At 41.6% G+C, this 27,102-nt stretch overlaps 1 protein-coding gene across 1 annotated transcript in view; it reads right to left on the reverse strand.

The window, feature by feature from the left end:
- Positions 1–308: 308 nt before the first annotated feature.
- Positions 309–27,102, reverse strand: part of LOC306916257 (uncharacterized protein) — a 29,566-nt gene continuing 2,772 nt past the window's right edge. Inside the window, exons 2-14 of the mRNA XM_079494076.1 lie at positions 23,527–23,725; positions 21,053–21,161; positions 20,161–20,251; positions 19,489–19,576; positions 18,260–18,290; positions 17,740–17,792; positions 15,268–15,335; positions 12,427–12,525; positions 8,281–8,367; positions 6,480–6,617; positions 3,830–4,003; positions 1,917–2,003; positions 309–351 (exon numbers count right to left, since the gene is read on the reverse strand). Coding sequence (XP_079350202.1) covers positions 3,980–4,003; positions 6,480–6,617; positions 8,281–8,367; positions 12,427–12,525; positions 15,268–15,335; positions 17,740–17,792; positions 18,260–18,290; positions 19,489–19,576; positions 20,161–20,251; positions 21,053–21,161; positions 23,527–23,698 — 960 coding nt within the window. The 5' untranslated portion in view covers positions 23,699–23,725 and the 3' untranslated portion in view covers positions 309–351; positions 1,917–2,003; positions 3,830–3,979. The remainder of the gene's footprint in view (positions 352–1,916; positions 2,004–3,829; positions 4,004–6,479; positions 6,618–8,280; positions 8,368–12,426; positions 12,526–15,267; positions 15,336–17,739; positions 17,793–18,259; positions 18,291–19,488; positions 19,577–20,160; positions 20,252–21,052; positions 21,162–23,526; positions 23,726–27,102) is intronic.

Raw genomic sequence — 27,102 nt, forward strand, 5'->3', positions numbered from 1 at the left:
TTTTTTTATCCCACTTTTAATGTTTTAAGCTCTGTGGATATAGTTTTGTTTCTATTATTCTTATACATACAAATGTTATCACTCTGACCTTTAACCCTCAGGACGTATCTGTGTACACACCTGGCACCAGGTAGGCTCATTCTGTGGCTTATTCTGTGGCTTATTCTGCGGCCTCTTCTGCGGCTTCTTCTGCGGCTTCTTCCTCGGCTTCTTCTGCTTCTTCCGCGATTTGTCACGCTGCTCCTTCTCCAACCCTCCTTCCTCCTTCCTCCACCTCCTCCTCCTGATCCTTTTCCAACCCTCCTTCCTCCACGTTCACCTCCTCCTCCTGACTGCTGGGGCGTGTCATACCTTGAGGAAGAGGTAGAGTTCTGAAAATTAAGGCCCAGGCCTAACTAGGCCGGCCCGAGGCCACTTTAGGCCCGACCCGGCTTTAACATGTCGGCCCTTTTTATTTCTGGGACTGCAATTTTCACTTTAATATCCCTAGTGTTCATTTAGAGTGTACAAATGCAACCAAATGGACCTGTAAGAGTCCATTTGGTTCTATACACTGACACCACGGCGCGTAAACAGCGCCTCAAACTGTGACTCTGCCCACAACCGGGGGAAGTTGTGATTTGCGCTCGTTCACTGCAATGCAATTTGCGGCATTTTCAAAACAATATTGAGCAGAGTAGCGATTATCAAACGTATTTGCAATGCCATACGTTGAAAGATCTGTTGCCCGTGGACAAGGCACGCTACCTCCGCAAGTTAGATAGCATCGGCATAGATGTTTGTCCGTAGGTGATTAAGGATTGGACCAAGTTGCATTGGCAGCCATAGAAAATTCTTACCCCAGGCTAAAACCGGATGTGACGTTTTTGGGCGTTCCTGTCTAGCGTGGTGTCAGTGTATTGTTCATTGTCCCATACCACTTCAAAATAGTTTCAGCATGCACATATTCTCTCCTTTTTAATTAGACATATTGAACAACTACTGAGTGAAAAGGTATGTAAGCACAAAAAAGTAGCATGTGGCTGGTGAAACTAGGGGGTTTTCATGATGCTGAATCCATTGCAAGCATTAGCACACGAAAAACACTCCTTGGCCTAACAATGGCCATAGCTGTGTCATCACAAATGTGATGAGGTCATCACATGTGGTGTGGTAATATTTACACCACATCACTATAATAATATACAGCACATCAATAACTGTATAGAATGATAACATGAACATATGAAGGCTTGTTTGCTGCCAGTGGCTGCAGGGCCATAAATAACACAAGACAGCTCCATTTACTGTAATGTGCATGCGAAAAGTCAGTATTTTTTGAGTGGTGTAAACCACTCCTACAACTGGCTTTGTTGTGCAGAAAAAATGAGCATGGTTGCTATGTTCACCCTGTTCACCCGGGTGTGATTTCATTACGTCAGACATGAGTGCAGAAAAAATGAGCATGGTTGCTATGTTCACCCGGGTGTGATTTCATTACGTCAGACATGATTTCATTACGTCAGACAGGCTATACTACACCACTCAGTTCACACGGGTGTGATTTTTCAACTACATAACAGAAGATAGTGAGCAGTTTGCATCGTGTGGCACTTTTTGAGTGGTGTAAACCACTCCTACAACTGGCTTTTTTGTGCAGAAAAAATGAGCATGGTTGCTATGTTCAAAATAATTTCTGACGTAATTAAATCACACCCGGGTGAACTGGATGACCGTAGCAACCATGCTCATTTTTTCTGCACAAAAAAAGCCAGTTGTGAAATCACATCCGGGTGTGAGACATTACGTGAGACATTACGTCAGACCACAGCTGATCATGCTATATAAAACCTTACACCACTCAGTTCACACGGGTGTGATTTTTTTTAAACACATCTGTACAGAACGGCTATCCATGAAACAGAACCATCTTGTACCCGTCTTCCCCTCAGCCTTGGCCTTCTTGGCAGGACACGTTTCCACTTTGTTAACGTTCTTCCTTTTGGGAGCGGCCACAGGAACATCTATGAACACAAACAAGTGTTTAGTCCAACATAGAGCTGTGAATAGTTGTGCTTCAGTGCAACCTTTATGTTTTTGCCCTTTTCAGTAACCTTTATGTTTTGCCCTTTTCAGTAACCCTTTATGTTTTTGCCCTTTTCAGTAACCTTTATGTTTTGCCCTTTCCATGTGGCCGGGTGGTACACATGGGCTGTTGAGTGGTCAATGAGAACTTCCAAACTCCAGCACTTGGAAAAAAAAAATCACACCTGTGTGAACTGAGTGGTGTAAGGTCTTATATAGACTGATCAGCTGTGGTCTGACGTAATGTCTGACGTAATGAAATCACACCCGTGTGAACTGGGTGACCATAGCAACCATTCTCATTTTTGAGTGAGCATGGTTGCTATGGTCACCCAGTTTTTTTGGTACGAACAGGCACGGGTACATTTTCTTTGGTACGAACAGACACGGGTACAAAGCCAGTTGTTGGAGTGGTTTACACCACTCAAAAATCATCTGCAAGGTATTTCTTGACAGGGAGTAGCTCATAACATGTCTACAGTGTCTAAACAAACACATTGCAGATAGAAAGAGGATAATTCAAGCTTTCCGTACTGCAATATTGGTGAGTTTGACGTTATTTAATACAATTAGATAGGACTGTTCTGTTTGGATGAATGGGCTGTCTATGGGAAGTTGCACCTAGGTAGCACCTTCCTGGCAAGATGGCAGCCGTGTGCATATCATTAATAGGATGCTTCTGAACACATAATTGACCAAATAAAATGCTCAAATTCCAAAATAATAACTGCACAACATGCTTCCATAGAAGACATGCTGGCTTATATGTAATCCAAATTAATGAACGTTATTTCTGTATATTGTAGCATTAAAACTGTAAAATTTAAAGAAGTATTTAGGTTTTGTTTTTGAGGACTGAACCTTCTTACGTCAGGTAGGCTAAGTCTATACCATTTATTTATTTTGGTTTACATTATTTAATCCAAAGTCAAGACATTTATGTCTGAACTGAAGGAGAGTGATTATACACACACATCCCTTTATAAATATAAAATGCATTTGGCTGCTTGTATCAACTGATAAAAAGAAGCCTTTAGCAGAATCAAATAGAATTGTTAACAAGTGAAACGTGATAGAATCAATTCAAATAGTGAGGCCAATGCAGATTCACATCTATTGCATACGATTCGTTTTTTGAGATAACGGCCTTAATTACATTTACCTCAGCGTCCCAATTCTGGGGCGAACATTTGGCAGAAATAGCAGCTCTACAAGCTCACAGTGAGTTTGTAGATAGGTTATTTTCATCGAAAATAACCCTGTCCCTCTACAGTGTAGGGGGCTTATATAGCATAGCAGTGGGCATATTTCTTTATTTATTTTTTTCTTAATTTTTCCCATAGAATAATCAATATAAATATTTTTGTAAAACTAAGCCTAGAATCAAGCCATCCAGGATCTTGATGATTTGTGGAGAAAAAAAAGAATATTTAATAATATGATCTATTACATTTAATAAATAACCTTTGTTTAGCGTTTGCGGTATCAAAGGTTATTATGGTCATGACTCACCAGGCTTGATTATAGGCTTAAAATAATTGATATAAATATTTTTGTAAATCTCTATGAGAAAAAATAATGGCCAATTTTTCAGTGGGTCCAGAAAACCATGCCCACTGCTATGCTCTATAGCAGGGGTTTTCAACGTTTTTGGCTGGGAAATGCTTTGGCCATGTCTCACATGTCAAACAATTAGTTTGATTTACTTTTGCACCCGTAAAATAAAATGCAGCATGCCATTTTAAGCTCAATTTCAAAGACAGACCTGCTGCATGTGATTCAGAATTGGAGGTTTTGGAGGGTTGTTTATCTTTCTTAGAGACAGGGGGCTTGGGGGAAGCTTGGCTCTTCTCCGTCTTTCTGTCCTTGACTTTCTTCCCAGTGAACTCCTCATCCTGACGTCCGGGTGCTTCGCTTACATCGCCATGGCTGTCTGTATCTGAACAGAAAGTCAGTGTTACGTTATCACACAAAAGCAGAGAAACTATGGACAGATTAGATCAGTGGTTCAACCTTGTTTTTCCTTGGAACCCCCCTCTTTAAATCTGACAAAATTTAAGAACAGCATGCAAACACACACTTGTGTTTTTACATACTTGTTACTTGTTACCTCATTAAGACCTGTGGCCAATTCCAAAAATGTAAACAGTTTTCTAAATAGCGCTATTGTCGTGCTATGACAGACCCAGAGACCCAGGGACACACATAGCTGTCTATAGGAGTGGTTGCACCACTCAAAAAGTTTATATAGTAGGTCAGTGGTTCTCAAACCTTTTCATGTCAAGGACCCCCAAATTTACATTTCATTAAGATTCTTTAGCTCAGGATTAACCATTAGCATTTATTGCAAAGCTAATGCATTTAGTTTGGCGGTGAGGCTCTGCTCATGTGATATCACATATTACCTATGCAGTATACACCAAGACACAGAATCTGATCAACAACAACCCCCAGAGCAGAGCATAAGATAAAGACATTACATGAACATCACTTTCTATTCATGCCATATACCATATAGACACATATCACATGATCATAGTACAATCCATAAACATTATAATCACAGAATCACCCAGAACTAAATACGGAGGAGGCCCCGGAAATTTGAACGCTGACATCTGAACAACCACAGAGTCAGCTTGGCATGTAGAGTGAACACAGTAGTGACTGCTTAAAAAGGACCACCTGATATCGCCTGATATATATAATATATACCTGTATTGTGGGTGTGAGTGAGTTAGCTTGCAGCGAATGAGAAACATACAGACTGATTACTGGGATTATATGAATGAACTATTAGCGAATGAATGGGCAGGTCGGGGGAGAGATAATTAGAAGTAACCTGCTGTCTATGTCTGTAATTAACTATCGCTGCGATGTATTTGGATGCCATCTCAACATATTTTGTTCCAGGGACCACCAGAATTAAAGATTTGAGTTAAAATGTTTTGCTTTAATGAGCTTGTAGATTGGTTATTGCCACTTTCTTTTCTTATTTTGTAATAGACCAAGCCTGAAGTACTTGAACTTCTACTTCTTATTCTTCCAAATATTGCAGTTCTGGCTTAACTGGTGCAGTTGGTTTTCGCAAAATTTGGTATGGTAGAGGGCTATGACAAACAGTGAAGACACGACGCCCACAACCATTGGCCAAGGGGTGGCACTACAGTATTACCACACCACCTCATCACATTTGGGCCACAAATGTCATTTAATTCAACCAAAATGTACATTTTGTAACCCGGGGATCATATTGTTTAGAGAAATGAAGCACAAATCAAGCTAGTTTTGACCCCAAAGTAGAATCCGTTTGGACCAGGAGGCGTCAAAAGGCGATCAAGGCGCTGAGTGAGTTTTATTACATTTACCTGAGCGTCCCGTTTCTGGGGTGAACATTTGGCAGAAATAGCAGCTCTACAAGCTCACAATGACTTTGTAGATAGGCTGTTGTCATTTCAAGAGATATTATATGGAGTACTGTAGAGGGAAAAAAGACAGGGCTTAGTATAGAGCCCTGTGACAGGGCAGGCCTTTCGGAAGTCGTTGCCGAGGGAGGACTTCTGCCTGGTTGTGAGATTGCTGTGAGAGAGCAAGCTGGAGCTTGTAGATTGGTTATTGACACTTTCTTTTCTTATTTTTAAGGGACCAAGCCTGAAGTACTTCTTCTTCTACTTCCAAATATTGCAGTTCTGGCTTAACCGGTGCAGTTGGTTTTCGCAAACATTGGTAATATGGTAGAGGGCTCTGACAAACAGTGAAGACACGAAGCCCACAACCATTGGCCAAGGGGTGGCACTACAGCACTCAATTGAAAATGCAAACTTTGAACAGGAATAGCTCAGCATGAACCATTTGACCGTCAGAAATAAAATTTTGATACGCATATGAGTCTCCTCATGCCGAACAACTTTCATGTTCTGACTTCTGACCTTTAGATCACCCACCATTTTGGTCCAAGCCCCCAGAACGACTGGCGTTGAGGCCGTCATATAGCACGAGGAAAAAATATGTATTTATTATTACAAGTAAGACGCGCGAACGCGGGAAGCGAACACAGCTCGTAAATTCCAATAACAACAATTAGAATAAATTACGTACTTTAAGGTTTTTTTAAGTTCTCTTTTTATTTTGTATTATTATTATTTTAAAGTGTTTTTTTAAGTTCTTTTTAGTGTGTGTGTATGTGTGCGTGCGTGTGTTTTGTTGCCTTTTTTGGGGGGTTTTTTCAAGGTTTTTCTTGCACGTTTTTTTTAAGTTAAGTTTTTGTGTGTGTGTGTTTTGTGTGTGATACAGCTGCGCCCTCTGGTGGCGGGCTGGTGGTGTTACAGCGTGACACACAGACAGTTTAGGCCAGCTTCTATAGTTAGTGCTCACTGCGTTCGCAAACACTAAGTCATAGCGCCCACTGCCCAAACCTGGTGTAATTGTGGGAAGATGGTCCGCATCCCCGTCCTTCGACCTGGCCCCGTGCTGCTCTCGTGCGCTGCAGGCAGCCTTCCTCTTTCTGGATGGGGTGCATTGTGAGGCCTGCTCTGCTGTGATCTGATCCAGACCTGCAGGAGAAACGCTATTCTATCAACACTTGTGATCCTTCTGCAGTCTGTTCTTAAATTTAAAACAAATGTGTGGCTTTGTACTTTTTTGTTCCCATCAGACCATGGCACACCTGTATTCATGATAATAATAAACTTGTATTCATTCAATGGCCGATCTACAAGCTTGTCACAACATAGTGAGCTTGTAGATTTGCTATTTTTTTAAACAAAATTCACCTACAATGACATGCCCAAAAGAGGGACACCAGGTTGGAAATGGTGGATGTAACAGTTTTAAGTTATAATTGTTAGGGGGTGAAATGATGCCCAGTTGTTAATTGTGTATAAGGCCTTCCAGATGTTGTTTGAATACAGTGTCACAAAGTATGCGTTGTCAAAGTGTCAACGTTTTTTATTTCAGTACCTCTTTCAGCAATTTCTGGCATCCCCTTTACCTAAATTCTCAACATTTTGGTGAGAAAATATTGACACAAATGTGTTTTTATGTCAATATGTTCCAAATAAAATAGCATAATAGCATTTCCATGGATTAAGCCAATGCAACACAAAATCTCACAAAAATGTTGTTAGGCCTAGTCGTAATCTGCAATTTGTGAAACTGGATGAAAGGAGCACACTAGCGCTGTGTTTCATTAACAATTTAGCCATACAGTTATCTAAATTAGTTTTAAACCTTTCCTTTAACACGTCTTCCCTTACAGAATTGTATTGAAGCATAATAGCAACATTTCGGTCGGGCAGACCTTCATGCCTGATGAAGGTCTGAAAGTGAAGACAAGGATTCCGGTCTTTCTCCTACTATTCCAGTTCATTTATCCGACGCACCTGTCCCTCGTAGGTGTGCATAAGGACTTTTTTCTTCTTCTAACCTTTCCTTTAAAAACACTAGTAGCCTATCGGTCATGGAATACATGCCGACTCTTTGGAATCCAACTGGCGACTGAGAACTTTAACCCATGAATATAGAAATAGCAGCCACTCATTGACAGTCAACTTCTGTCTCGTCCTGGTATTGTGCATACCTTTTTTACTGACAGATCCACATTTATCAGCAGGTATGGTGTAGCTGACCTCCTGCAGGGTCCCGTCACTACAGCTTCTAACCCTGCCACCACCAGCACGCACAGCAGATCCAAGCCCAGCACTCTCTCTCTCTCTCTCTCTCTCTCTCTCTCTCTCTCTCTCTCTCTCTCTCTCTCTCTCTCTCTCTCTCTCTCTCTCTCGTAGGGGCACATATCTTCTACTCACCTAATGCCATGGAGGTTCCATTTTTAACGTACTTTCAAAGTGTGTACACTGTACACTGTTTAAGTCACAGATGCATGGTTTTCATATTGTAAATATCTGAACTTTGGCTAAAAGCTTGTGTTTAATCAAAGTCCAACTCCAACCGAAACAGTCTTCCTATTCCTCTTCAAAATAAGAGCCACTTGTAATGATTAGTTAACACTAGTTTTAAGTCTACTTACAGGACGTATAGTAGATAGAATAGTACGTGACACCAGAGCTAGTAAATGTCTGTACTGGCGGCAGTACGCAAGAGCGGTTGATTTCGTTTGATCTGCCACGCAACATTTATTTTGACCACGCATGCACACTTGCACAGCAGTTATGTGCACCCTGTGTATGTGTAATGTAAAGTGAGTCTTTAGAGACTTGCATCCATGGCAGTGAAGTCGTTTTGTCTGGTTCTGGAATCTCCTTGATCCTTCTCCCTGATCACCTCCAACACCAGCTCCCTGGCTGCCTGTATGTGTGTGAGGAAGAGGAGAGCTTTAGTTGGGAGTCTCTCCATGGACAAAGTGTTAACCAAATGAAGGATACCGGTACAGTGGTAACTTCATCTTTTCATGTTCCTCATAATGGCACAAACGGACAGATCTTAAGTCGATAAAATATAGTGCTCTGTAGACAAGTGTATTCAAGCAATACAAATAACAGGTGTACCAAGTGATGCGATTTCCATAGATTGTAACTAAACATTCAATGCAATTATCATGTCTTTGTAGAATGATGGCCTGACCGTGCACTCAAAAGGAGGGATGATTAATTCTACCAAAACACCACAATCCCTGGGACATTAATCCGACTGGTTGAGAAGCATTTATTGGAACAGGTTTCGAGAAAACTGGTGTATAATATTTGATCCATAACACTTTATACATAACATTGTTGGCCTAATAGATGCTTTTCTTAATGTTGAATGAATGAATGAATGAAGAACTTTATTCCGAACATGATAAAATTAGACAAAAAAGTCGAAGAATTAAAATGCAATATAGAAACAAATAAAATAATATTCCTAAAAACAAAACAAAAAGAACAAGCCTCACTGGCCGCAAGTATAATTATTTTCTTTTTTTTTTACTTTTATATGTTCAGAAAGGAGTAGGAAATGTTGATCAGAGTCAGGAAGGCAATAGTGATGGGAACACGCTCCCAGAGCGTTATTGATTGTTATTCATTTAGACTTTATGTTTATTTCATTTCACTGTGTTCATGTTATTGAGAAGAACCAGCGTGAATGTGTGCTACCGTCATGGTCACATGTCCATTGTTGGCTGCATCATGTGACCAGTAAGGTTGTAAATACAATACTCTGAGTCTCTGACAATGTCTATTTATAGTTATATAAACACAAAAGGTTCTGAAATTTGTGCTTGGTAGATTTCTCTGTTTTAACCAGGGCCGGATTGGGAAACCAAATCAGGACCGAACTTTTGAGCAATTGTGTACTGTATGTGTGCACTGTATAGCCTAGCAAACCTATGTAGCCTCTTAACCAATTGTAACAATTGTCATATTAATATAGCAGCAGATGCATCCATCCAGCCATCTTCAACCGCTTATCCGTAGTCGGGTCGCGGGGGCAACAGCTCCACCAGAGAGCTCCAGACTTCCCTCTCCAGAGCAACATTAATGACTTCCTCCTGGGGGATCCCGAGACGTTCCGAGGCCAGTGAGTCGATGTGTTTACTCCAACTAAGCCCAAGGTCAGCAGATGCAGCACAAAACTAATATATTTTATTTAGCCTTTGCTAGGCCTCTGATGGTCATGGGATCCGTATACAATATAAAGTAGTAGCTTTTATGTTGACTAGTGGGAGACAAACAGTACCACTGTACCACTGCTACAGCACTGCAGCAGACGGCAGCCTGGCTGCAGCAGCACTGAGACTGAATTTAATCTGACTGACTGTGGCTGGCCTTTCTAGGAGATGTTTGTTTTTTGCAGTACTAAAACACTGCACTGATTGGCAGCCAGGCAGGCCAATAAGGAAACAGGCCACCGAGAATAGTCCCACCCCTCCCGCGGTCCACTCTGGGCGTGGTTTTAACAATGCTTCTTGGCAATAACCTGTAGCCTGTTTATTTTCCTTTTGGTAACCCATTCGTTGGCCTCTGTTAAAGGAGAATTCCATGCTAGAAGGCTTTTTTACCTTTATTTGTAGTTGGTTACGTCCCCACCAAAGAGGTCCAGGTGTTATTTTGTGCAAAAGTGCATTATTGGCTATTTCCCCTAATATAAGCCCTCAATGGGGGTTGGGTTTTTGTGCTAATTCGCTTATTTCCATCGAAATAAGTAGTAAAGTGTGCCGCTTGGGATACTATTTACATTATGAAGAGAGAATATATACAAAAAAATGATTTTCGAGCGATGGAAATAAGCGAATTAGCACAACACCCCAATGCCCCATTCAATGCAATGCAATTCAATTCATTGAGGGCTTATGGTAGGGGAAATAGACAATAATGCGCTTTTGCACAAAATAACACCTGGACCTCTTTGGTGGGGACAACTATACAAACTATACACAACTATACAAATAAAGGTAAGAAAGCCTTCTAGCATGGAATTCTCCTTTAAGAGTGGCATCCTATGGCAGAAACCCCTGGAGGCTTATTTCACAGCACAATGAGGTGTGTGGCATTGTCAGAGACGTGTCAGTTTTCATGGGCGCACTGTGCTGCTCATCACACAAATGCATGTTCATTACAAATGGGGCACCATTTAACAGTTTAAGGGCCCCCGACGGAGGTCTCCGTCCTATTAATTAGTACGGTGTGATGCCCTGGACGGAGATTGATTAATTAATAGGACGGAGATTATTGATATCAAAACCGATCGCATCGCTCCACAGGCTGGGAGCGTGCGTCTGTTGTGCAACATTCGACATTGCGCAACAGTGGGACGTCATCGAAAATGTTCCCCCCCTGTTTAGCTGACGAGACCGAAAATCTTAAAACGTTAATAACTCTTGATCTAAATCATTCCGTCCAATTCTAAGCAAAGATTATGGCCCACCGCGGTCCAGTCGCTAGTCGCGGTAGAATTAATCATACCTCCCGTTGTTGTTGATCGCCTCTAGAGTGTTTTGGCTACATTTAGCTGCTTCAGCCACATCCGGGATAACATCCGGTCCGACGGTAAAAGTGTTCCGCTGCTATAAATCGCTGGGCGCTCTGATTTAATGGATTAAATAACCCCGGGCAATCAAGGTGTTAACAGTTTCCTAGCTAAGGACGACATCGGACAAGATAAAACAAAATGCTCGTAAAGCGCCTAGGACGACATTGCGAGACTCCTTAGTTGCGACCGAAGGTCCTCTAAGATGTCTCGCTTTTGACTTATACCTGTCCAAAGTGTCCATTCAAATTTCAAACTCTAGACAGGTCTGCCCCAAAGTTATTAGTGCAGCCGTGCCCGGCAGCCAGCGAAGACTAGATTTCTCAACAGGCTCACCTGTCCATTCAAACTCTAGACGGGCCTGCCCCAAAGTTATTAGTGCTGCCGTGCCTGGCAGCCGGGGAAAACAAGACTTCTCAAATCATTTTATTTTACAGACGGCACGGGTGGGCAGCCGTGTGCCACCCTTGCCTCTGGGCCCCCACGCAGTCGTGTTGATCTGACCCCCCCATGCCAAAGCGCCGGCGCTCGCACAGCAGTCTGCCGTCAACGAGGCGTGTCCTAAACAAACAGTAAAAAGCACATAGACTTGGCTGCCATATGACGTAATCTTCAAAAGCCATGCCATGCAAAACAGGAGGCTTTCCAATGGTAGAAAAGTCAATAAAGTCATTGTAGTCATTGACATTTGGTATATAGACTTTTTTTATCGGCCCTAAAATATTGTCTATATACATTTATACATTCATGAATCCAGCTGACCGACTGTCGGTATTGAGTAATTTCTTTTATAGGGGTTTAAATGTGACCATACCATTGACATCCTATATAAGGCAAAAATTTCAAAATGTCATTATGCTTTAAGTAGCATGTGATAACTAGGGGGTTTTCATGATTCTTAATCCATTCCATAGTTTTTTCACAAAAAACACTCCTTGAGCTATACACGACCATTGCAATCATCACAAATGTGATGAGGTTAGCACATTTTGGGGAATTTGGGCATATTTGGGCAAGTGGCAATGGCCGTTTTAGCCCAAGGAGTGTTTTCTGTGCAAAACTAATGCTTGAAATGGATTCATAATCATGAAAAGCCCCTAGTTTGACATGTCACATGCTACATGAAGCATAATGGAAATTTGAAAATCTTGCCTTATATAGGATGCTAATGGTATGGTCACATATAAACCCCTATTCAAAAAATTGCCCAATGCCGACAGCCGGTCAGAAAAGGATTTATGAATGTATGTATGTATATAGACAATATTTTAGGCCAATGAAAAAAAGACTATCTTCCACTTTAAACAAAATAAGCCTGTCGGCTGCAAGGAATGGAGGAATGAGCATTGTTACAGCAGGAAAAATAATTGAACATTGTGTGTGTATGTGCGCGTGTACCTGAACTTTGTCGGGATCTCCAGAGATGCGAAGGTATTGAGGATTATCACCTTCTGTTGGCATCGGACCGATCATCTTCAACTTCACACCTGCTCTCTCCTAAGCCAAATTCCAATACCGCAACTTTCACACTCGCTCACTCCCCTCGCGTCCTCCACTCGCTCCTCGGCTCCGCCCCCAGCGAGGAGGAGTGGAGGAGGAGAGGATTCAATGCGAGGACAGAGTGGTGGAGTGGATTTGCCTCTAGAATCGGAATGTACTCCGCTGTCATTTCAAAGCGACGGCACATTCCGCGATCACTTATGACGTGAATCAATTCAATTCAATTCAAAGGGCTTTATTGGCATGGGAAAACATACGTTTACATTGCCAAAGCAAAAGTGGTGGAACAATACAGTGTCACACAGCTGGATCACTGGAACTCTGAACCCAGAGCCATACAGTCTACAGAATAGACAATTCATTTTTGTGCATGTAACCGAGGCCAATGTGTATGTATTGGTAACATGTGCAACAAGGCTATTTATTCCTGAAATAGTGAATAAGCCAGGATGCGCACACTTTTATATTATATGATTGTGAATGTGAAGGGAATTCCTGACCTGCCCGCAGCCCGCGTTCCTTTTTGCTCGTATAAATACCCCCCCCCCCCCCCCCTCGGACAGTCCCTCCTCCGACAGTCTTTGCAAATAACGGACACTATAACAGGAATTATTATAGGTAGTCTCTCTGACTTACATATTCAGTTCAGTCCACATATAAATAAATACATATTTGTCACCGTCATTCATAGAGAGAAATTAACTATAGCTTTTGAGGTGCGCACAATATAGCCTACTTTTATTATGCTTATATCACACAACGCAATAAAGCCAGTGGCTTGTTGTGGTCCTTTCACTTTCACATAGGCTATACATAGGCTACTGTATCATTCTGAAGCTCTGCTCTATTAATTCAGCGAAAATGTGTCTCTTCAACAAACAGCAAAGCTTTTTAGTTTAATGTGTGTGCGTGCATGTGTGTGTTGGGTCAGCGACAGCGTCTCATCAGCCGCAGCGGCCGGCAGCTAGTGGTCGTGGATGGGGGGGGGGGTGCATAGTATCGGGTTTCAAGCAGTGTTTTCTGTGCCACATGTGGAGGAGGCGGACTTATGTCACTGGAGAAGGAAAAAAACATGTACACGTGATGCGGAAATCCGCAGCGAGGAGACAACATACCCCACCGAGCCTGCACCTGATGTACACTCGCTCTATGCGGTCTCGGAGAGCCCACTCGGCTCCTCCACTCGACTCCACTCTCCTCCTCGATGGAGCACTTTAACAATCGGAACGTTAACCATTTCCGGGTCAAGCTGGAATGACCCCGAGTGATCGAGTGGGAGTGAGCGAGTGGCCGAGATTTTGGGTATTGGAATTTGGCTCTAGAGAGCGCGCACAAACACGCACACGCACGCACACACACACACAGTAAATAAGAGCTGGTTCTCTATCCTACCATTATGAAATGGTAGGATGGAGGGGGGTGTTCTTCAGATTCTAAACCCGGACTAAACGCCCATTTTCTATCCTACCAGGACCTCTAGTACTGCTGGTTTTCTATCCTACCAGGACCTCTAGTACTGCTGGTTTTCTATCCTACCAGGACCTCTAGTACTGCTGGTTTTCCATCCTACCAGGACCTCTAGTACTGCTGGTTTTCTATCCTACCAGGACCTCTAGTACTGCTGGTTTTCTATCCTACCAAGACCTCTAGTATACTGCTGGTGTTCTATCCTACCAGGACCTCTAGTACTTCTGGTTTTCTATCCTACCAGGACCTCTAGTATAGTGCTGGTTTTCTATCCTACCAGGACCTCTAGTACTGCTGGTTTTCTATCCTACCAGGACCTCTAGTATGCTGCTGGTTTTCTATCCTACCAGGACCTCTAGTATACTGCTGGTTTTCTATCCTACCAGGACCTCTAGTACTGCTGGTTTTCTATCCTACCAGGACCTCTAGTACTGCTGGTTTTCTATCCTACCAGGACCTCTAGTACTGCTGGTTTTCTATCCTACCAGGACCTCTAGTACTGCTGGTTTTCTATCCTACCAGGACCTCTAGTACTGCTGGTTTTCTATCCTACCAGGACCTCTAGTACTGCTGGTTTTCTATCCTACCAGGACCTCTAGTACTGCTGGTTTTCTATCCTACCAGGACCTCTAGTACTGCTGGTTTTCTATCCTACCAGGACCTCTAGTACTGCTGGTTTTCTATCCTACCAGGACCTCTAGTACTGCTGGTTTTCTATCCTACCAGGACCTCTAGTACTGCTGGTTTTCTATCCTACCAGGACCTCTAGTATGCTGCTGGTTTTCTATCCTACCAGGACCTCTAGTACTGCTGGTTTTCTATCCTACCAGGACCTCTAGTACTGCTGGTTTTCTATCCTACCAGGACCTCTAGTATAGTGCTGGTTTTCTATCCTACCAGGACCTCTAGTACTGCTGGTTTTCTATCCTACCAGGACCTCTAGTATGCTGCTGGTTTTCTATCCTACCAGGACCTCTAGTACTGCTGGTTTTCTATCCTACCAGGACCTCTAGTACTGCTGGTTTTCTATCCTACCAGGACCTCTAGTATACTGCTGGTTTTCTATCCTACCAGGACCTCAGGTACTGCTGGTTTTCTATCCTACCAGGACCTCTAGTACTGCTGGTTTTCTATCCTACCAGGACCTCTAGTACTGCTGGTTTTCTATCCTACCAGTATCCTGGTAGAATTAAAAACTGTATAAGTGAAGACAGTGTGCGGGACCCTTTTCTTCTCAGAATTAAAAACTGAAAAATGAATTAAATGTGTCACCTGAAGCCGGTTGATGTTGTCTCCGCCCTTTCCCATGACCCGTCGAACCTTACCGTTTCTACCAAATACTGGAGGAGGAGGGGTGGGGAGGAGGGGAAGAGAGGAGACAGGAAGAGAAGAACACGTGAGGAGAGGAAGGGTGGGAAGATGAGATGAGGAAAGAGAAGATACGAGGGGAAGAGAGAAGAGAATAAAAACAATAGTAAATTAAAGGGATAGACTAAAACATCTATCGATTACTCACCCCATGGAGATGTGTATTTTTTTTTTTCACCGTCACATTCCCAAACCAATATTTTCCAGCAGGGATTCCCTATGGAGACACAAAGAGTCTCCTGTTTGTGTCCTACCGGAAGCACAGCCTCTGCGCAGCCGGTTATCAAATGATTGGCTTAGGAATGTGACAAAAACACAACAAACTCTTTCCTGAAAAGTTTTGGACGTACACTTGGCGGCTCATCGGTAGGAGACGGCCAATGAATCAGCATCACTTAGCTGTATGCTAAAACTGACACAAAATGTGTTCATAAAGGGATGGCACTTCAAATCAATATCACGGTTATTTCAAACCTTTGTCTCCATTACGATTATTATTATATATTTTTTATAAATTGTGATAATAGCCAATCTACGAGTTCACAATGTGTTTCATTGCGATGCGTTGAGCTTGTAGATCTTCCATTTTCACTATTTCCGTATGCCACCATTGTAGGTATGCAATGCCACCAACAAGGTATAATGCAGTGTTAGTAATGAAGTGGTTAATCAGACTAATACATTTGAATACAAGTATGTTTTATGATGTCTAGACATTAAAATGTAGTAAATAACTGCTTTTCGATTATTAATTATGAGAAAAGATTATCGGTGACTACAGGTACATCTTTTCACAGGCCAGTTGTAGTTCAAGCTACCTAATACTGGTTGTACCAGTTAGTAATTGCCTACAATGATTATTAATGGCCTACAATGATTATCAATGGCCTACAATGATTACTAATGGCCTACAATGACTACTCAACTGAAATGTATGTGGGAACAAATATGGCACTTTAGCATCAAAGACTCGAAGATCAACAATTTCCACTATTTTGTATTTTTATAAAATAGGGCCAGGACTTTAATGCGTTAATTTTGATAAATTAGTTTTCACCGCAGAACATTTCTCACTGGAATAGCGGAGGGAGAGGTTCCACATGGGGCTAGTCCAACGTTAGCCCCCATGCCAGCCGCCCCAACGTGTCTCGCATTGAGGACATCGGAGGCTTGATGCGCTGCTGTGATTTCGCATATCACCACAGCACGAAGCCATCCTCTATGCGAAACAACCACACTCGACCAGATGACCTCACATCTGGCCAATTAACTAAAATGTTGGTATTGGTAAATCTGTTATGGCTGTTATGTCCTCTGAAACAACAGAGAGATGTTTTCTAATGGTCAGGTTGTTCTGGAGTTGCTGGCCCAACCCTGTGGAATGCCCTCCTCAAACTCCCCAGCTAGTTCATTCCACTGTTATTATTGATTGTAATTCCTTCGTCTTAGTGCAATGACAACGTACTGTACACCAAAACAGTGAGAGACAACTGGCTACCTGCCTATGACACTATGGTGCTGTGACATAGTGAAACAGTGAGAGACAACTGGCTACCTGCCTATGACACTATGGTGCTGTGACATAGTGAAACAGTGAGAGACAACTGGTTACCTGCCTTTGACACTATGGTGCTGTTGTGACACTATGGTTTTTGATTGATTGATTGAAATATGTATTAACAGTTTTCAGAATTATAGTACATTTCAAGCACAAACTCAATACAAAGACTGTTAACTGTGAGTGGACGACCCAATTAAGCATTATACTTGTTTACATATGCATATGCATTATACTTGTATTATGCGTGTCTTAAGTACCAGGTCTTATTACTTAACTTAAGACCTGGAGGCGTGATCAATGCCATTTGGCTATTCTGAGTGGCCAAACAGCATTGACCACGCCTCCAGGTCTTAAGTTAAGTAAAAAGACCTAGTACTTAAGACACGCATAATACTGCCCTATGGCACTGTGATATAGTGAACAGTAAGAGACAACTGGCTACCTGCCTATGACACTATGGTGATGTGACAGTGAAACAGTGAGAGACAACTGGCTACATGCCTATGACACTATGGTGCTGTGATAGTGAAACAGTGAGACTGGCTGGCACTGTGATATAGTGAACAGTGAGAGATAACTGGCTAGTGGCTACCTGCCTATGACACTATGGCACTGTGATATAGTGAACAGTGAGATAACTGGCTAGTGGCTACCTGCCTGACACTATGGCACTGTGATATAGTGAACAGTGAGATAACTGGCTAGTGGCTACCTGCCTATGACACTATGGCACTGTGATATAGTGAACAGTGAGAGATAACTGGCTAGTGGCTACCTGCCTATGACACTATGTGAGGTCAGAAGTCATTACTTACTGAATCCCACCAGCCTGTCAGGGACTTTGTATTCTTCTGTCATTGTCATTACCCTGAGAGGGAGAGAGAGAGAGAGAGAGAGAGAGAGAGAGAGAGAGAGAGAGAGAGGCATACAAGTCATACAAGTCATTTACTGACATAGTGTGTAGTAAAACTCATTTACTGACAGAGAAAATAAATCCAACCCCTGGCAGAAAAAAAACAACACAATTGACATTCAGTTCTCTAGTTACTGAAAATAGCATGGAATGCCAATAGCACAGAAGTCAACGGTGAATGACGTGATCTCCTGTTTCCCTTTATGACTGAGGATTAAATGGTGACTCATATGTTAGCAAAGAGCGCCATCTAGCGTAACAGCTAAAAACACACAACAGGCGTCCAAAGCAGCTTTGGCGGTGTGGGCTTTGGGAACAACAGATGTCCAAAGATGTCTTTGGCAGTGAATGAGTTGTTAATTTGCAACAATCCTTCAGACTGCAAACTTTGTGCAGGACTACATACAGTGCTGAACACTTACCTCTGGTGGTCTATGGCTGCAAGCCGGTGAGCTACAATGAGTGAGAAACAGAAAACAGATATATGCATCTTCTCCAGTTCATAAAACACCAACAAACCAATCCTAATTACAGTGGTGTAAAGTAACTAAGTATATTTACTTAAGTACACTTAAGTAAAATGTTGAGATATTTGTACTTTACTTGTGTATGTCAAATTTTCAGTACATTTACTTCTACTCCACTACATTTCAGAGCCCACAATTGTACTTTTACTCCGCTACAATAATTTGAAAACTTTAGTTCCTAGTTTCTTTGGAGATTCAAAAACATAGATGGAGAGAGACCCGCTGTGCGGAAATCTTCTCTTCATGATTAGAAAACATACATTATCCACTTTTCTACAAGCTCACAATGTGTCGCAAAAGTTTTTTTTGTGTTTCAAAAGATTTTGTACACATTTTGAACTTGTGAAATGGGACATTCTGCAATATGAGTACTTTTACTTATTTTACTTTACTTTACTTCTTTTACTGGTCGCTGCCAGCACAGAGTACAAAACTCCAAAAGCAACCAAAGGTTGCAACATACAGTTACCATGTTATTACCTGGTAGTTGTCAGGAAAATACTTGGTAATGACCTAGTACATACTGGGTAACTTGCCTGGTAGCAGAGTAAATACCTGGTAGTTGTTGAAAATACTTGGTATACCTATAGTACCTACATACCTATAGTACCTGCAACCAGGGTATCGTGCCTGGTTGCAGAGTAAATACTTATAAATACCGGGTAGTTAACTGGTAATTACATAGTAAAAACGTATAAATACCTGGTAATTGTCAGGAACATACTTGGTAATTACCTGGCAACCAGTGTGTCATTTACCATGGTAAGTTCCATATAATTACCAGGAGATTATACAGTAAATAGTTATACATACTGGGTAATACTTGGTAATTACATAGTAATTACTGAGTAATGTATCTGGAAGTTACCATGTAATTACCAGGTAATTAATGGGTAAATACTTATAACTACTACCTGGTTGTTACCAGGTAATACCAGGTACTTACCTATTATTACCAGGTAATTACCTGGTAGTTACCTGGTAATTACTGTACCGTAAAATGAAGGGTTACCTAACTGGGTATGTAATCGTGCCGCTCTAACCATTCAAGTCTGAACGCACCTTAAGGGTGTACCGACCCGCTTCTCGGAGGGGAGTGTCCATCTCACACAGGGTGATGTTACCTGGCTTGGTGTCTCTGAGTCCCCTCCAGTAGACGTTCCTCTTGTGACTGTTGCAGTGACACGCCTCGGTGACCGTCCACATTTCACACTGGAAACACAGACAAGTGTTCATTTTGACAGCAACGTTTGATTTTGTCATTTGAATGAAATTGAATTCAGTTTTAGCCATATTTTAGTGCTCTGAAAAGTTTTGGTCTACTAAATCTAGTTGATTTTGTCGACATAAATACATTTTGGCGGGCCTTGATGCCCGATTTCACATATTTGTACTCTCTTGGAACCCCCTCAAGGTACCCAGAGAGTCCCTGGACCCCACTAGATAATGTTTTGGTTAAATTACACACACACTCTGTATCATAGTTATTGGTATCGTTTAGAGATGTCCCGATACCGTATGGGTATCGGAAAAGTATCGGTATCTGCCATTATCTAACCACCGATCCGACACAGGGGTAAGGGGTTGACACTATGGCAAGTAAATAAAATGTTGGGGCATGCAGAGTTTGCTCTCGAGTTGCCCAAACTGCAAGTGCACATTTGAGTGAGGAGTCTGCTATAAACACAACACAAGATATATATCTAGATACATGTAACTGTAAACACAACACGAGATCACAACACTGGTATCGGTAAACACAGAAATTGTGGTATCGGATCGGATTTTCCACCCACCTGTGAAGCTGGCTTGTCACAGATATAACAGTAGCACTGCTCGCATACGAGGACATTGCTGTTGATGGGAACCTTTTTCTCGTTGGTAGGCCTGAGGAGGACACAATGGTTAAGGAGGGAACAGTTACCCGGGTGAGGAGGAGCCAAAGATCCTCTGTCACTCCCTGGATCCCTGGTACTGTATTCTTTCTGTATTACCTTGGGCAGCGATATTTAGGGCTGTCAAGATTACAAATGTAAGTTGACGAACATTTAATTGTTAAACAAATAATTGAGATTAACGATTTAACCGATTACATGCCACCATGTGATGGCTAGACTGGTGTCGCCAGAATCATGAAGAAAACTACAAAACTTTGACAGCTGTGAACTCTTTCGTTGAACCGGAAGTGTTTGTGTGATGAGTCATAGCTTCAGACTTTGCCGTCTTCTCTCAGTGTAAACAATGGTTTTGTACTCGTGAGGTTGGATTTAAGTCTTATTAAGCCTATAAATGCTTTGATTGCATGCGTGTGCGAGCAGCTAACGAATGGTACAAGAAAATACTATTAATTGTGGATTAAAGCACGAATCCCTGGCAAATATATTAAATACAATTTGTTTGGTTTTTAGGCTTCATAATTACAAATCACATAGGGCAGATATGAAAAATAAATAGGAATAATAAAATAGCTGATCTTCAAGCTCATCACAGAGTCATCACCATTTCTGCTATTTTTGGAAAATGTATTTTCTAACTTTTATGATGATTATGGACTTGTGCAAAATAATTATGATGATCTAAAATAATTGCAGATTATGTAATTGTGACAGGATTAGCCCAGTCGACCAGGGTTGACTCTACGCACTGGAAGCATGAGGCAGCACTTCAATAATGAATACTAATACTCACTGGAAGGGGTAAACAGGACAGTCGTAGCGAGCATGGGGCAGTACATTTGCACGCTGGGAGAAGGTTATGATCAGGTCTTCATCCACTACCTTTGGAGCCTGCTCTGGGGCTAAACACAGTCACACAGTCATTTTAATGTCTTCTACACATTCTTCTCCCCCAATTTAGTAGTTATATCAATAATCAATAAGTTCTATGCACATTGGAAATAACTCTTCCTACTTCCAGGCAAGGAAGCTTTGAGAAGGAAAGGCAATGGTCACGTGACTGGGCTGCGCCATGACACTTTCATGGACACTTTCATGGGAGCCAAACTCACACCGGAAGTTCAATGAATACATGGCAGTGAATGGAGCCGGCTGGACCAGCCTTAGAGTATATATTAATAGAGACGTCACCGGATTTCTCCTTCCATCCACTTGCATTAAGTTGCTCAAAAGCGCATGAGGCGATTTCACAGGAACAGAGTGCATTCTGGGATTGATTGGGCCAAACACATGAACGCGCTGGCCGTTGACTATCATTGAACGCGCTCAGCGTTCACGTGTCATCACAAACGTGCACAATGATAGTCAACGGACCAGCGCGTTCATGTGTTTGGCCCAGTGCTGCAATACCAAATGCGACCACTATGTCCATTTCGCCTCAGGGTTTCCTCCGGATGTCTCTATTAAAGGACCACTTCACCACTTTTCAACCTTTCTTCATATAATAGGTCCTCACTAATAATCATGATAAAATGGCACAATTTTTTTCTACTCAGTCTGTGTCTCATAGGAGGGCTGTGAGCAGTTCAGAAACCCGTCCACCAGTGACATCATCGTTAGGCAGATTATTTTTAAACAATATTTTTTTTACAAAAATGTTAGATTTTTATTTCCGTGAGAACGATGGCTTCCATTTTCGCATTGCAACTTTTCAGAACTAGAAAGCCTGCAGTTTCTATTAGCTTGGATTCCCCATCAATGATGTCACTGGTGGACGGGTTCTTTATTGTGTTCCCTTTGTTGTTAAGCACTTTGTGACCTTGCTCTTGAAAGGTGCTATATAAATAAATCTTTATTATTATTATTTATTATTATATCTTCTGTTGTTTTCCAGAAACGATTACTTTACAAAAGGTCTCAGTCATTCAGAAATAGTGTTTGATCATGAGCTGAGTCACTGAGCTCTCATTTCCATCTCAGAGCTTCCTTGCTTCCAGGCCTCTTCCGACTTCCTGTACAGGTGTTACCAATGATACTACTTCCTGTACAGGTAATAATAATAATAATAATAATAATAATAACTTTATTTATATAGCACCTTTCTAGGCATGAGCCACAAAGTGCTGCACAGGAATAACAAGAACATTCACAATAGAAAAATAGAAAAACAAATAAGTGACATGATCTAACATAATGAACGCAATACACAAGAAATACCCAAACATTAAACAAATCAAGATAACACAAGATCAGTAAAAGGCAAGGAAAAACAAAAAGTTATTTATAGGAATGCTTTTTGAAACAAATGAGTTTTTAATAGGGATTTAAAACTTGTGAGGGAGTCAGTGAGGCGAATTAATTCTGGAAGCTCATTCCAGAGCTTTGGTGCTCGGATGGCGAAGGCCCGATCACCCTTTGTGACGTAGTTCGCGGAACGGATTTTTAGGAGCCCCCCAGGTGTTACCAATGATACTAAGGCTCTGTTCCATTCTGGTGAAACAGAGTCAGGGTGCTGCTATTGTGGATGTTGGCTCACTGTATGGCCCCTGTATGTACAGTATCACTGTATGGCCCCATACGGGTGTGTAACTCTGAGTGTACAAATGGAACCAAATGGATCCAGTTCTACTCTCAGGTCCTTGCGATTCTTCTGAAGCAATCATTTGCCACTGAAATCGCCTTTTGACGACTCCCGTTCAAAGGCCCCGGGCACGGAGATCGCCACTGGACGCCTATTTTAATATCAATTGATTACCGTGATCAACTGTGTCCTGTATGCGCTCATAACACTCCGGTTCCGGTAAAAAATAAAAGAAAACGGAAATTAAAATTTCGCTGGCTCTATGAAGACACAGATTTTTGATTCGAAATATTTCGGATTCTTCTTTTTGGCTCAAAACAAGCTAGATTTGCGGCTCATTTCTCTAAACAATATGATCCTCGCTTACAGAAAGTATGTTTTGGGTGAATTAAATTACACTTTTGCATACAGGATTTTTACTTCCTGACTCGCAGTTTCCGGACAAATCGGCTTTCAATCTAAGAGTCTCGCCATATTAAATACAAGGACGGCGCTCTGAGCCAACCACCAGAAGGTGCTGTGGCTCCGAATTAGATCATTGGGATCATCGGTAACACCTGTGAAGGAAGTTGGAAGAGGGCCGAAAGTCAGATGAAGAGTCATTTCCAAAATGATGTAGGGCCCCCCAACACAAACAGATCTTTCTATGTTTAAATAAATCAATCAATTAATAATCACAGGGCTACCATTTTGTTTCTCCACCTCCATGTCCACGATGACGATGGACTCGTCGCCGCTGCTGGTATCGCCTTCCTCCTCGTCACATTCCGAGTCACTGTTGATGACGATCAGCTCTGGTTGCTGAACCCGCAGCAGCCGCTCTGGTGCCAGTGGATTGTTCTGCGCTGGTGGAAGCATGAGCTTTGGTGACAGAGGTGTCTCGGGCTTTGGTGGGTGACAGAATAAAACACACACACGTCAAAGTAAATATTACAGCCACACAACTATTTTAAAGTCTCCAATCCACTGACTGGTTATGTCACATTACTGCTTCCCTGGGTGGTTATTATGTCACATACACAGTGTTGTGTCATCAAGGTGTCAATATAGCTGGGGGTGGAGCATGGGGGAAAGCTCAAAGAGTTCTCCCAACCGGAATAAACAGTGGGGTGTTGCATTTTCAAACGCAGGTGCTTTAAATGTATACTAATTTAAAAGTAGGCATCATGGCTTGCCAGATTTTAGATGTATTTGGCGAGACGAGGAGGGACCCCCATCTAATCCGACACGCCCACAGCGTTGTGAGCTTGTAGATCTGTCATTTTCCAATGTATAGGGTTAGGACTGCGGCCACTGACTCCATCTAACATCCCTTGTTGACAGACTCCATAACATAGGATGAGGACTGTGACTGTGGTAACATATTGTCTAATCTACAGGGTTCTTCAATGTTTGGTTGTAAACTGGTGGTTGTTACAATTGATGCCCTCAATTATTGACATGACAAAGTTGAGAACCGCTGATATTAGGGCTGTCAGTTCACCTCTATAATCCCATTCGAATTTCATTGCTTTATTATTTTTAATATTTGAAAATATTCGAAAATTTACATAATTAATTTTAGCTCATTATATAGCCTACTGTATGTACACAGAATATCAAGTTTTCTACTTCTGTCCACTAGAGGGGCCCCCATCCAAACGTTAAAAAGCTATGGCGTTTGGATGGCCTGTTCATCGTGATAGCCACACTGTTCTGTTAAAATAGGGAGAGCTAGGAGATACTGTACCTATGACATCACGAGTAGCAACAGATCTGTAAATTTAAAAAAAATCACACCCGTGTGAACTGAGTGGTGCAACTCCGTGTGGGGGCAATTCAGATTTTACGGGGGCCCGTTTCGAATTGCAGCCATCCGTAGGTGCCCTTTGAGAGCGGTTTTGAAGGAGTCAAGGGATTCACATGTCTTACTGACTGTTGGTAGGGCGTTCCACATTTTGGTGGCATAGGAGCGAAAATAATTTAGTCCCTTGTTTGTGCCGAATCTGGGTTGTACATGGTTTGTTGCACTCCCTCTGGTGTTGTGGGTGTGGACTTCGTTAACATTAAGGAAGTATTTAGACAGGTACATAGGTATCTTGGTGGTGTATCGAATCTTGTGGACCAGACCCATTGCAAGATGCTGTACTCGTCGTCGACCCTAAGCCATTCCAGCCTGTCAAAGTGGGCAGGGGTGAGGTGGGTTCTGGGGGTGAGGCCAAGTAGGAGCCTGACCCGTTTGTTTTGGGAGGTCTGGGGCCTTGTTTTAATGCAATAGCATTTACATTTCATCTCCAGGTGTGCTCATTCTATGACAGAATGAAAAAGAAAAAGCAAATAACATTGCATTTTCATTTTCAAATTTTCAAGTGTACGATTTGAAAATGAAAGTGCAATATGATTTGCTTTAGCTTTTTCATTCGGTCATAGAATGAGCACACTTGGAGATGAAGCAAAAGCAAAGCACATCGCATTTTCATTTTCCACTAATTAGCAGGGCATTTTTTGAAAATTGAAAATCAAATGATCTTTTATTTATAATTTCAATTGTGTCATAGAATGAGCACGTCTGTAAATTAAATGTAAATGCTATAGAGAGTATGCGCATGCTTAAAGTGAATGGCACATCGAGTGGCAAATCGAGTGGCAAAGCAACAGGCAAAGTGAGTTTAACATTGTTTAATGTTGTTTAATGCAATCAGATATGACTTTTCTGTGTGGATGTATGGGCTGTCAAGGCCAGAAAGTAGTTTTTTGCCACTCTGTAGGTGTTCCTGCATAACTTCCTGGTTTGAAGGATGCAATACTCTCTATTGCAATACCCTCTATTGCTTCCATAGTTTAGAGTGTGTGGTATATCAGAAGCAACTGAAAAACATGTGTGCCCTTGATAATGCATTTTATTAATGTGGACTCAAATAAAGAAATTGAAATATGCGCATGCGCAAGCAAGGACACAGCATGCAAAAGTTGGTGGCAGCTTTACAACATCTAAAGCTAAACTGACTTTTTATTCACATCGAACTGCAGACACTTAGATGATGCAAGCAATGCTTGCAAAGCTTGTTCTAACCAAGGTTTACAAGCAACCAGACCAAGTGAATCCAGCCCTGAAATAGACACACCTGGGTATTCATTGATATTGTCTTAGTACAACAGTGCCCTCTTCTGGTTGAGCTAAGAGGTTCAGAGGTGGGTGGATGGCCATTGTTACATGAGGGAAGAGAGTTTCCATGAATGGATTACATTAAAACACATCTCTAGTGATAACTCCTACTACGCATACATTTACATTTCTCTTGAGTAAAAGTACAAATGTATTGGTATCACAACTACTGTACTTACTGTACCAAAGTAAAACATGCTCAAATTTGTAAGAATTGGTTAAACAAAAATAGCCAATCTACAAATCACAACGACGGATTGTAAGTTTGTAGATCGAGCCAATAGCCTGTCAAATAGTGTAAGAACATAATAATAATAGCTCTATATTCTATATGCTCAGTGTTTGTTCAGTAACAGGAGTCTCCTTGTCTCTCCAGCTCTTTATTAAACAAAAAAACACATTTTCAGGTTGGGATGTCGGGATACAAAACCAATCAGGAGAGAGAACTCACACAGGATGCATATTAAACAAGTGGATTTGGAAGTAATGACACTGGAACTGTAACACTGTAAGCTGATAAATGGGTACTCTCTCCAGATGTATATTCTGTTTAGTAAAGAACTGGGGAGACATGAAGACCTCTGTTACTGAACAGACACACTATAACAATGATTACTATAACATATATACTATACTTTAACCTTTTAACAAAATACTTGTTTTCATCAAACATATCTATCAATGTATCTATTTGGTTCCATTTGTTTGTTTAATAAATATTGAACCAATGAAAAGTATTAAAAATGGCTTCTGACAAAAATAAATAGCCTAACAATAATAACTCCATTGGACCCTCAAACTGTATGCTAAAGAACTTCACCCCTTCTCCCACTCGCCTCTCATGCAAGAATCTGACAATAATTATATAAAGTCAACTCAAAAAACCAAATTTTGATGAGGCAGTATTGCTTCATTTAGATTTTTTCCCCCTGAAAAGATTGACATGTTGGTATAGTAACCTTGATTATTCTACTGATTATAAACCAACGTGAATGTAACTATGTAATTCATTGAGACACTTCGGCTCAGATTGACCATAGACCATTTATTGCAAAGCTATTGCATGTTAGTACAGTATGGCAGTGTGGCTCTGCTCATGTGCAGAGCAGAGCCAAAG

This window comes from Electrona antarctica (assembly GCF_951216825.1).
Source record: "Electrona antarctica genome assembly, chromosome: 23".
Classification (NCBI taxonomy): domain Eukaryota; kingdom Metazoa; phylum Chordata; class Actinopteri; order Myctophiformes; family Myctophidae; genus Electrona; species Electrona antarctica.